The sequence below is a fragment of the Gigantopelta aegis genome, chromosome 1 (genome assembly GCF_016097555.1).
Source record: "Gigantopelta aegis isolate Gae_Host chromosome 1, Gae_host_genome, whole genome shotgun sequence".
Lineage (NCBI taxonomy): Eukaryota > Metazoa > Mollusca > Gastropoda > Neomphalida > Peltospiridae > Gigantopelta > Gigantopelta aegis.
Genome location: NC_054699.1, coordinates 45076119 through 45089112, shown reverse-complemented (window position 1 = coordinate 45089112; position 12994 = coordinate 45076119). Strand labels below are relative to the sequence as shown.

At 37.0% G+C, this 12994-nt stretch overlaps 1 protein-coding gene across 1 annotated transcript; it reads right to left on the bottom strand.

Annotated features, from left to right (window-relative positions):
• Positions 1-1078: 1078 nt before the first annotated feature.
• On the bottom strand, positions 1079-12985 carry LOC121368348 (GPI mannosyltransferase 4-like). The gene is made up of 3 exons (XM_041493044.1): positions 12912-12985; positions 7652-7792; positions 1079-5334 (listed from the first exon to the last, which is right to left on the bottom strand). Exons 2-3 carry the CDS (start codon positions 7761-7763, stop codon positions 3707-3709), a joined length of 1740 nt encoding a protein of 579 aa, XP_041348978.1. The 5' UTR covers positions 7764-7792; positions 12912-12985; the 3' UTR covers positions 1079-3706.
• Between the last annotated feature and the right edge of the window lie 9 nt (positions 12986-12994).

Sequence of the window (12994 nt, the reverse complement as noted above, 5' to 3'; positions counted from 1 at the left end):
ACCATCTTTAACGCCTTCAATCTGTACTTTAAAAGTTTTAAAAGCATGGGACCTGGTTACCTGTCACATGTGACAATCATTTCAAATACATCAAGCTGTTGACAAATGTATGCGGCTATGTTTTTGATTGGTCAAATAAAATGTCACCTGGACTAGTACTAATGTTGGATTTGGTCAGATCTACGAACAGAGAAAGCTGTGTTGACCTTGAGACCCGACCTTGAGACCATGTGTCAATAACAGACTTCAACCAGACTAAATGAAAGTATTTAAAGCTGCAACCTCACCTCGTGATACTGTACTATAATTTATTGATACAAAATACAAACATAAAAAACAGTTTTAATAAACCTGTTAATTACTGCTATCAAGAATGATTACAGGTTACCATCAGTTGCCTCATACTAGTCTGCTGCCATGTTTTAAAATAATATAATAAAAAAATTTGCCAAATTGTCTATTAAACTTTAAAAATTGCAGAAATCAACTTTTTTTTTTTTTATAAATGTCAGTTATTACATAAAATTATTTCGTCAAATTAAAATCGCAAATTTGGAAGAGCACCACACCTGTGAGTGTTAAAATAAACCACAATTTATAACACACATCTGTGTCATCTAAGACTGGCGAGTATATATGTAAAGGATACAGAAGAATGGCAGGTGACAGTAAGAAACTAAATACAGGTAATCCATTTTAAATGGAAAATATACTCGTACACATAAGGGATCATACAAATAACAGTAAATCATGACCAAAACCATCCACCGAGAGTCAAGTTGACTGTGTTAACGAGTCAGTTCAACACTCCGGACCTTCAATCCCATATAGTGTTTTTCCTAGAAATGTGGCAAGGTGTGGTACACTTTGTTTGGGAAAATTTTCATAACTTTCAGGGCACTGATTTTTTTCATTAATGACAACAAAATTATTGAAATAAAATAAATGTAATTAATTAGTTTGCTTTAATAAATGAATGGCAAAATATATAACAGAGATATTTTATTACTTAATAATACATGTTTTGTGTTTTATAAAGGCAATTTTAGAATTAATTATTTTAAAAAGGTGTATTTAATCTCAGGGCAGCATGGCACTGATTAACACAAGATGGTGCTAGACTAGTGAAGCATTTTGTTTTGCACCATGCTAAAACAAGCTAGATGAAAACACACTACCATGTAACAACTGTATTTAAAATACAGACATTGCTATGTTAGTAGTGAAATAAGTTCATGTGTACTGTGAATTCTTTCCATCAGTATAGTAAAAAATATATGTGAGATTGCAGCTTTGAAATATACTGTAATTACAAAAATACAAACATTCAAAACATCACAAAAGACTATAAACAATCAAGTACAAATACACACACATATATAAAGTCAATAGTGGAAAGACCATCAAACAAATTAAGGTTCAAATGATCACTGATGCATGGAGTAATATGAATTCATAAATAAATGATTAAATCTTGGATATAAAAAAAAGTCAGTTTGCATCTTTAGTACATTTAACATTTGTCATTACAAAGTTTCTCCTATCTTTTAGTACTTTAATAATAAATAAGATAAAAAACATTGACCTCTGGTGAAAAATACATGGGCAACATTTTCCATACGGCAACATTCCCCACTTTTAAATCCATGGGCTTCATTTTGTATGGCCTTGAGATCCGCTATATACACTTTCCCATAGACAGAACAGTGCATACCATGGCCGATGATATACCAGACATGGTGCACTATTTGGGGACATGGGAAAAACCCGAGAATAGATGGATGGATGTTTAACGACACCCCAGCACGAAAAACAAATCGGCCATTGGGTGTCAGGCAATGGTAATAAATATATAAAACCCGAAAATATGACCACTGAAGCTTACTATTGAACTCGTGTGACCCATAACTTTTTATTTGCCTTTGGTCCTCCATTTTATATTAACAGTTTTGTATGAAAATAAAATGGGAAAACTGCACGGAGCTGCAAATTATCAGGATTATGTGCTTCCAGAAATGACAGATTTTGGGTCAGACGCATAACATACAGGATGGAATACCAAAACATCAAGATTACACCATGTTTCACGGTTCCAGCAGGATCCTTAACCACCCCACCCGAAATTCAATGCCTGGGTATGTACATTGTTAATAGTAAATACAATTTGATTTAAAAAGATATGTCATACAGACCACAGCCTGTGGGTGTAAACCACACCTGTGCATAAAACAAAAGACTGAACAACATTACAGCACATACACACAACATTCAGATACAAAAATAAAAAACACTCTAAATTCTCCACTTGGTTTCCTGATATAAATTGAGCCACATACACACAAATATGTGAGAGCATCTTAAAATTACTGGAGATAAGATTATCTCCCTTACAATGGGTGTTTACCACACTGACATGAAGGTCATGGTATTAAAATAATCAACATACATATATAGTAAAACAAAATAGCTGCCTTTATGACACCCAAGCACCAACACAGTGGTATTATAAATGGCAGTGAAAATGCTTTGTATACTTTCCGGCTGATGATGATGATGATAACGTTTGCTAGTGATATTTTTACCTTACCCTATACCTTTGTGCACAGACAAATGAAATTCTTCATGTAAATAACACCAGAAATGGAAGGAGGTAGAAAACATGTTTCGGCCACATCATGATAAACGTTATCCAAACCATCCAATCTGTAGACAATGTTAAAACAGGTTTCTGTTAATCTTAAACACACATACGTTACAAGAAATGTTTATCCTGCAACCACCGTTTCTATTGGCCAAATAGGATCACCGATTAAAGCAAATTCATAACTGTATTTTAGCAGATTATGACTTTAGATGTCACATATAAAGCTACATTACAAAGTTGCTCATTTGACCTCTAGGCCATCATACAATGTAGCCGAAATATTAACAGAAATAATGGTTTTTCCCCTCAAACCAAATGGGAAATTCCCATTCTTCCCTTCAGGAGGATAAAACTGATACCCTACATCATTAACTAGTTATTCTCTATATATTTGTTCAGACAGTAGACGTGTCCACAAGTACACCCTTTCTTTAACTCGGTGCTTGTAGCATCAGCCTTGCTTTAAAATCAAATACCAATGTCACTAAACAGAGCCACAATGATTTTTTTCTCTTTGATTTAATACATAACATGTGGCCATAACAATTCTAAGCTTTCTTGCACTGAAAAAATATGGCTGTAACAATTCTAAGCTTTCTTGCACTGAAAAAATATGGTTGTAACAATTCTAAGCTTTCTTGCACTGAAAAAATATGGCTGTAACAATTCTAAGCTTTCTTGCACTCAAAAAATACGGCTGTAACAGTTCTAAGCTTTCTTACACCCAAAAAATATGGCTGTAACAGTTCTAAGTTTTTTGAACTCATGAAAACATGTGGCTGTAATACTTCCAAGCTTTCTTGAACTCAAGAAAAGACACATGTGGTTGTTTTTTAATTCAAAGAAAAGTCGTGGCTGTAAGAATTGTAAGCTTTCATGAACTGAATGACAGACACATGTGGCTTTAATCATTCTGAGGCTTTTTTTTTTACTAAAAAAAAACCTGTGGTTGTAAGAATTCTAAGCTTTCTTGAACTGAATGACATCCAGACACATGTGGCTATTAGAATTCTGAGGCTGGTTTTTTTAATTCAAAGATAACCCGTGGCTGCAACAATAATTCTAAGCTTTCTTGAACTGAATGACATCCAGACACATGTCTGATAGGAGATCCGTGAGAGTCATCTTGCCTCTCCACCACCTCCCGATGCGGGGCGGGTCTTCCATGGACAGGTGCCAGCACATGCTCGTCACGTCCAGCTTGTATTTCAGAAAGTCCTGCTCCACATCAAGAGACGATGGCGCGATGATCCAGATCTTGGCGGGCCGGTCTTTCCCCTTGACGTAACTAACATGCAGCTCCTCAACCAGCTTCTTCAGCTTGGCCACGGACTTTCCGGCTAGGTCGTGAATGAACACATGCTCCTCGGCGGCCCGTTGCTGCAGGAGAAAATGTCGTGGTGGCGTGTAAGTGTGGAAGAAAAGCAGGTGGTTATTTGTGCCAGTTTTCGGAGCCCTCGCCAGGTGGCTCTGCATGTCCATCAGAGCCGGCACGAGCTGTCCCTGGTGCAGGAAGCCGAAGAGGATGGTGAAGAGGACGTTGAAGACGACCCACAGACCCAGCGTGAAGTTCTTCACCTTCGACGGCTCCAGCGTCTCGATCTTAATCGGCGGCTCGACGCTTTCGAATTTCAGGAACTTGAAGAAGCGGCAGGTGAGGACGACACCCGCGGGGATCAGAGGGGTGAGGAAGCGAGGCTCCTGGTGCGGGAACAGCGACAGAACGACGAGTGGGAACACGATCACACTGACCAGTCGGAAATCGTTGAGGAGGAACTTGTCCTGCAGCTGCACGAATCCGCCAGAGACGACGTTGGCAACGTTCTTCACAATGCGCCAGTACAGGAACACGACCAGCGGTCCGAACAGCAGCGGGAGATTCACCAGGATGTTCAGGTAGCGCGGATGTGTGCCGTGCTCAGACAGGTTGTCTGGGTTTCGGTTGTAGTCGAAGAAATTCAACGGCGTCAATTTAAACCTACCTCCCACATCTCTAAGACAGTTCACCTTACTGTTGCTGAACATGCAGTGCTTGAAGTCCGTGACAAACCCGGTGACAACTTTAGGGGAGTAGTAGTATGTGTCTAGCAACATAAAAACCAACCCGGTCACGCAGGCACTTACAAAAGGCAGGAGGCTTATTTTTAAGAGTTCTCTAAAGCTTCCACTTTTATACTTGTCCCAAGCCCAAAAGAACAGAGGAACGAAAGCAAAGGCCACAAAAGTCGGTCGGTTAAATATTCCCGCTGAGACGACCGCCCCAATAGCCAATGGTTTCCACAGCTCCGATCTGCCCCTTCTTGAAGTAAACCTTGATGTGACGTCTGGTCGTGTTAACAAAAGCAAGACAGCAAACAAGACTGCCTCCACGGTGTTGGAAAACGTGCGCGTGAAGTAGGTGAACGTGACGTACGACGTTGCGTACAGCAGCACGCCGAAGCGAGCATTGATCCTGTGTGTCTGACACAGCTTGAAGACGGCCACGTCGATGATGAGAGAGACGAGCGCCATCACGAAGCGGGGCAGCACCAGCACAAAGTACGGCGTAACGAGCGGTATGTTCACACTCGCCAGCCACCGGAGCAGGTACAACGGGGGCCCCGCGATCAGGAACGGGAAGACCACGCTGCGTATCGGGGTCTGCGAGTTGAACTCCCACGGTCTCTCAACACGTACATCCAGCACGTCGCCTGGTGGGGAAACAGAAGAATGGAATGTTCATGTAATGACAACTCAACACACTTTAAACTACGTAGTAGGAAAGAAAAATCATATTTACTTAACAACAATTCAACACACTTTAAATTACTTAGTTGAAAAGAAAAATCATATTTACTTAACAATTCCACACACTTTAAATTACTTAGTTCGAAAGAAAGATCATATTTACTTAACAACAATTCAACCCACTTTTAACTACATAGTTGGAAAGAAAAATCATATTTACTTAACAATTCAACACTAAATTATATAGTTGAAAAGAAAAATCATATTTACTTAACAACAATTCAACACACTTTAAATTACTTAGTTGGAAAGAAAAATCATATTTACTGAACAACAATTCAACACACTTTAAATTACTTAGTTAGAAATAAAAAAAATTGTATTTATTTAACTCAGCTTAAAATGTCTTGTGAATATTTTCATTTATAACTCAATTGGCGAGTAAATATAAAGCACTGCTTTGCACCCCGATTTATATGATTATCAAGTGTCAATATTATGATGGAGACTTGTTACACAAACTCTGGTACTTTACAAGTTAAATGATGCCAGTTCTCCTATAAAGTAGATATGTTTTAATGTTGATTTTATTTTTACTTCATAGAATGACTTTTATAGTTGACAGATCTGTAATCCATGTAATAACAAAAAGGCCTATGGTTTGTCTTATCTGGATTGGCCACAAATGTTGAATACCTGTCAGTCGCATGGCCCCAATCAATAAAGAGGTGGAGCTAATAATAATAATAATAACTAGTAACTGTTCTAGGCTACAAGCAGGAATGAAGCTGTCATTAATTTTAAAGTAGAATTTGGCGGATATATTTTATTACCAATTTGCAAAAAAGCCAATTTAAAAACCATAGTCGTTCGAATGTACAGAACTCGCCCTGTCCATTGTCAAATTAACCAATTGCTAATTTATACAAAGTGGCTACATTATTTACTATTTGGCTAATAAAATATTCATTAAATTAACCAAATCTTCATAATCTTCAATGAAATACTCTATATATTTAGAACGTAGCTAAATAAAAATTTGTTCCAGTGTCAGTCCTGCTATGCATGTACGTGATTTGCTATTTTGAAAAATAATTCTGTTCAACTAAATATTACCTGGGCTGTAAACAAACCTGCTACTATTTCCGTGGACTGGAAGAACTCACTGTAATTAGACCTACATGTTACTATTTAATTAAAGACTTACATGCCACTATTTGATCAAAGACCAACCTGCCACTATTTCCATAGACTGGAAGAACTCACTGTAATTAGACCTACATGTTACTATTTAATTAAAGACTTACATGCCACTATTTGATCAAAGACCAACCTGCCACTATTTCCATAGACTGGAAGAACTTACTGTAAATTAGACCTACCTGTTACTATTTAATTAAAGACCAACTTGCCACTATTTACATAAAGAACCAACCTGCCACTATTTACATAAAGAACCAACCTGCCACTATTTAACTAAAGAACCAACCTGCCACTAGTTAACTAAAGAACCAACCTGCCACTAGTTAACTAAAGACCAACCTGCCACTATTTAACTAAAGACCAACCTGCCACTATTTAACTAAAGAACCAACCTGCCACTATTTAACTAAAGACCAACCTGTCACTATTTAACTAAAGAACCAACCTGCCACTATTTAACTAAAGACCAACCTGTCACTATTTAACTAAAGAACCAACCTGCCACTATTTAACTAAAGACCAACCTGCCACTATTTAACTAAAGACCAACCTGCCACTATTTAACTAAAGAACCAACCTGTCACTATTTAACTAAAGAACCAACCTGTCACTATTTAACTAAAGAACCAACCTGTCACTATTTAACTAAAGAACCAACCTGTCACTATTTAACTAAAGAACCAACCTGTCACTATTTAACTAAAGAACCAACCTGTCACTATTTAACTAAAGACCAACCTGTCACTATTTAACTAAAGACCAACCTGTCACTATTTAACTAAAGAGTCACTATTTAACTAAAGAACCAACCTGCCACTATTTAACTAAAGACCAACCTGTCACTATTTAACTAAAGAACCAAGCTGTCACTATTTAACTAAAGACCAACCTGTCACTATTTAACTAAAGAACCAAGCTGTCACTATTTAACTAAAGAACCAACCTGCCACTATTTAACTAAAGAACCAACCTGCCACTATTTAATTAAAGAACCAACCTGCCACTATTTAATTAAAGAACCAACCTGCCACTATTTAACTAAAGAACCAACCTGCCACTATTTAATTAAAGACCAACCTGCCACTATTTCCGTGGACTGGAAGAACTCATCCGGGTACATGTAGCTGATCTGTGGCAGCAAGATGGATACCAGTCGAATGAAGATAAGAATCCCAATCAGTTTCTCCATAGTGCAGATCTCAAGTGAACAACGACAATCTGAAACATGAATCATAATATACATACATATGCAGGTGGTACTAAACCAAGTAACATCCACCTGGGTCAAAGTTTGAGGTGCACCCAACATTTGATAGAGCAGTTAATACAACAAATCCTGCCATTGATGATAAATGTGACCGTTTGCTGTCAAAAAATTGTTTCATTTGGGCAAAAAAAATGCATGTATTAATCATTTTCAAGGAAATGCTCTATATATGTGAATATTTGGCTAAACCAAAAAATGTTGTACACTAGAGCCATGATTTCAATATATACAGACCGGTATATTGCAATTTTGGGGTTTATTATTACTAATATTAGTAATATGGGTTTCAATGCAGAACATGCAACTAACTTCTGAACATTTGGCCAATATATACAGCTGGAAATTATGATTTTAAAATCTTTATTAAAATATTTAATGTTTGTACTTTGATCGGTTCACCAAAACAAATTCCTGTGATAGTCTGGTTCCACTTGAGAGTTGAGTCAGCGGGCACCATTTTGTACCAGATATTTGGGGGCAAAATAAGAAGTCAGCCTCTCCAGTCAGCTAGTACACAACAATATACAATAACCAAGCTTTTCAAATGTATTTAGTGGTGGGGTGTCGTGACCCTGTTTACTTTTCATCTAGTCAGTTTTGAACACTGCCACAGTAATTGATGACAGTTGACCCACAAGATTGCATGAAGATACACACGTATGTATATCCAGATTGACTATAACAGTTACTGGATCTTTCGAATCCAATCTGTTTCGAACTCACTACTGTTTTATACTCTAGACATTTCGTACCCTGGCCATTTACAGGGCTACCCCTGGATCAGCAGAAAATTTTGCCAAATTATCTATTAAATTAAAAAATTTACAGAAACCCAGTTAGTTATTGGCAAATTTGGCGAGTCAAAGCTAGCCCTGATTTAGCACACGTTTTATGTTGAATTACACAAGGTATGAAAGAACATATTAAAGGTAGAGTAAACTCAAACAAGAGATTTATGTGTTGGAAAGATGCATATCCGGACCACCAACACATACTGACACTTTAACAAATGAAAAACGCGTAATTTTAGAGTTAATAAAAAACCATGATTATTCATTCTAACTTGGGGCAGCCATTTTTTGTTTTGTTTTTGTGACGTCCGGTGGTATAGCTTGGAGCGAAGTGACGTCAGCTCCGTCCATCTGCTCTATGCACAGTTTAAACAAACGCTCTAATTTACGACAAGGCGCTTCGCTTTCATCAACCTGACTTGTAAAACAACATAAATGACTTGATAGTATAATAAACTATTTAACTAAATATATTTCAATTTGCATCAATAGAATGAAATGGAGTTATAGTATTTTTCTTTTTTTTTAAATCCAAAGAAAAAAATGCATATTATTAAGCCTATTGGTATGCTACGTTCGAGCAAAAACGACCAAACACGATACCCAAGTGATAATTTTCTTTTTTTGGGACTATGTAATTGATCAGTTTTGTGATTGTAGATGGGAAAGTCTACTTAATCAAGGGTTTTACAGAATTACTTACAGTAATAAAGCAAGACGGCTGGTCGATTACGATTAGAGGGATGTCCGTGCGGTTAACACAATACCCTGTGATCTTAATAAAAGAGGCACGTCTTTTTAGTGTGTCTAGGTGTCCAGGGACCGTCTAAATATACACCTGCCAATCAGGAACTACAAGTACAGGCCACGGAAAGAAAAGACCAATTAACCAAGAAAACACTCCGATTATTATTTCAGTGCGTGGGTTAAGTTATGTACAAACCATAATACAGTTATTTCAACACTTTGACAATGGTGGTTTATTTTGTATTAAAAGTAATATATAATTGTTGCTGGCTTACTGGGATGACTATTATTACAGAATATTGCGATGCATCCACAAAAATCAGGTATGTTTTGTTTCTTCAGTTCGAAGACTAATTCCTGACGTGACACGTTAGGTATTATGTAACGACCTGCTCGCAAGAGAGCGTATTCACTGGGATGGTACAAAATGGCCGCGACCGTTATATATAATAGCCGTCACATTTAACCGTTTTATTAATTAACTATACGATTATACTTGTTGATATTAAGCAATAATGTGCATTATATATCGTTGAATATGCATACCAGGTCAAATGCCTTGATTGTTTTGGTTTAAAAATGACTGCCATTCAATAAGCTAGTGCAGGGTGCACATTAAATCAATACTTTTTTTAATGTGCAGGATGAGTTGCTTCCCTCTATTTAGCAAATTTAAAATGGAGGGGAAAGTTTTGAGTTTTGAAGGTTATCGTTGGAAGATTTATTTTGTTAACAATGACACAAGTACTTCAATCGGGATTTAATGAGTATAGTAGGTAATACATTTTAGGTTTGTTGTACTATTTCAGTTGAGAAACAGTTGAAACATGGTGCCACAAGTTTTAAATATCAGCTATATGTATAAGGTGTTGGTAACAATTTTCGTACATAAAAAGAACCACACTTTCTGTCCGTTTAGGACTATCAGTAAGCATATTTGAACTTGGTGCTATTAAATTTGCAAATGTCATGAGGATAGAAAATGTTGCATAATTTCTTGAAGGTAATTTTACGCATAATTTACAACAGGTCATCGAAATTAAAAATGGACCTATTGTCCGAACCAAATTGTTAACAACTACGAAAAATTACTCTCCTACCTTTAATTGTCGTTAGATTTCCTTCAAAGTTTGTCCAGACAGAAATCTTGAAAAAACCATTACAATGACACAGATTCCACATACCAGATGATAACTATGTCACCTATATCGACTTCGCTGAGAGCGCATAGGGCAAAAAGCATGTAATTCTGTGCCAGCTGCCATTTTGACTTTTTTTTTAATATTCTTCAAGAGGGGTGAAAGGATAGGACTTAATCTAACAACGTCATAACATGGTATGATATAAAAGCAAACGTGATGACGTCATATTATTATTATTATTTTTTTATTATTTTTTTTTTTTTAATACCACTAGAGATCATTGATTTCATATTAATTGTGTCACATACTTTGGAGGCTTTCACTGCTCTTAAAGAGTATTCCATAAACAAGCAACATGGCAGACGGCTTGCGGTGAACTCGTACATGGAAAACTTACTCGTATGGGGGAAAATGCAGTGAACTCGTATGGAAGACTTACTCGTATGGAAATTACAAACTGATATATCCAATACTGTATAGCAACTTGTGTGTAGTTTTTATGACATCAGAATATGTTCTAGATCAAATACATACCGTATTGTTCCTATTTGTAGCGCCCGGGCGCGATGCAAAACACAAAGGGGGCGCACTAATTAGAATACTAGAACACGTTTCGTAATACCTGTGAAAAATCCTCGTATCAAACTGTCAATGCGTCTGGCTCGCTTAGACATCAAAAGCTTTGCGGCCGAGTCACTCCACCAGTGACATTTTCTTGTTGAAATGACATAGCGTACCGTACATCGTCAGCTGATTTATCGAAATACATGGTACTGTGCACGTAGGCATATAGGGCCTGCGGAGTGTATTTGAAAGTGGGGTGGGGGAGGGGTGTGTGATTGAGACCCCTCATACTCGCCCACTTCATTTTGTCACCCAGTCTGAATATATTTTAAACGGTGTTACGGTGTCGGTGTAAATACCTACCGGTATGTTTGTACTTCCGGTTTTGAACAGCGTTAACGGAGTGTCGTGCATTCATTCTGCGTGGAGATAACAGCGACATAGGACCTACATTTGATAAACGACGTGTGTGACATACTGTTCGCCCATACTAGTGTCGTAGTGCTTCACCTGTTTGGATTTTATTTGTTTACCGATTATTGTCATTGCAAATCGGCAGTTTTACTATGTTACGGGTACCGTTTCATGATACACTTCTCGTGATCATAGGGGGCGCTTATATTAGAGGGGGCGCTACAAATAGGAACAATACGGTATATTACTTTCAATGTTACCAATAATGATAGCTATTCACGTTGACAGAATGTGTTATACATACATACATTTATAGATTTTATATGAAGGTATATTATCCATACTATACCATACCGGTGACATTGGATGCTTGTTACAGAATAGATTAAACATGATTAATTGAACATACTTGTGTCAAGTTGTTTTCTATTGATTTGGAATTACACGGGTGACACAAAAATAGGTGACTGCCATTGACGCATAAACTGCGGTTGACACGCAAATAGTTGACTGATGGTGATATAAATAAGAAGCATGTATACAAAACAAGTGTCAAAATACACATTTAAGAGAAATATCAAAGTTAGTATATCTGCATATCCATACATCCCCATACGAGTTCACCGTTATTTTTTTCCATACGAGTTCGTTTTCCATAAAAAAGTTTTCCGTTCATACGAGTTAGTTTCCATACGAGTTCACTGCATCCCATAGTGGCTTGCGGTGAACTCGTATGGAAAACTTACTTGTATGGGGGAAAATGCAGTGAAATCGTATGGAAATCCACAAGTGAACTCGTATGGAATACAAATTCGTATGTGGGAAAATGCAGTGAACAAACTGATATATCCATAACTGTATAGCAACTTGTTTGTAGTTTTTATGCAGAGTTCGACAAATCTGCTAGCCCAACGTCCATGGCATACATGGTAGACGGCAGAAAACTGCATGTATTTTTTCTTATGCAATCTCAGCAAAGACGATATCGGCGACATCGTTGCAGTCTTGTGTGTGGAATCTGTATATTTGTAGTGGGTTTTTTGCGATTTGTGTCTGGACAAACTTTTGAGGAAATCTAACGGCAATTAAAGGTAGGACAGTAATTTTTTGTAGTTGTTAACAATTTGGTAATTGGTTCGGACAATAATTGGTTGATTGGTTTCATCTGATGGAAAGTTCATACACCTCAAACTTTATAAAAAAATTATGTATATATATAACTGTGGAAGACTACCTTTTAGGTCATATGCATAGAATGCCTGTTACTGTTAAAATAAATGCCGAAATGGGTCAACATTAATATCTTTTACCATTATCATGGACTGGATGTGCGACCCCAATAAAAATTAATTGGAATATAAATGTTGGAAACAAATGCTTGTGGATATATATCCAACTATTTATTCTCTTACCAAATACTGTAAAATGTCGTTCTTGATATGTGTATCTAATTCAAAACAATTTAAACCGGCTTCTGACGCCAAAATTCTTAAAC

Bases quoted from the DNA above. Each gene is read 5' to 3' on its own strand.
- LOC121368348 (XM_041493044.1), bottom strand. From the start codon at position 7,763: ATGGAGAAACTGATTGGGATTCTTATCTTCATTCGACTGGTATCCATC. The intron at 5,335-7,651 runs GTTGGTCTTTAA...TTTCCCCACCAG, and splicing joins GTCCACGGAAATAGTGGCAG to GCGACGTGCTGGATGTACGT.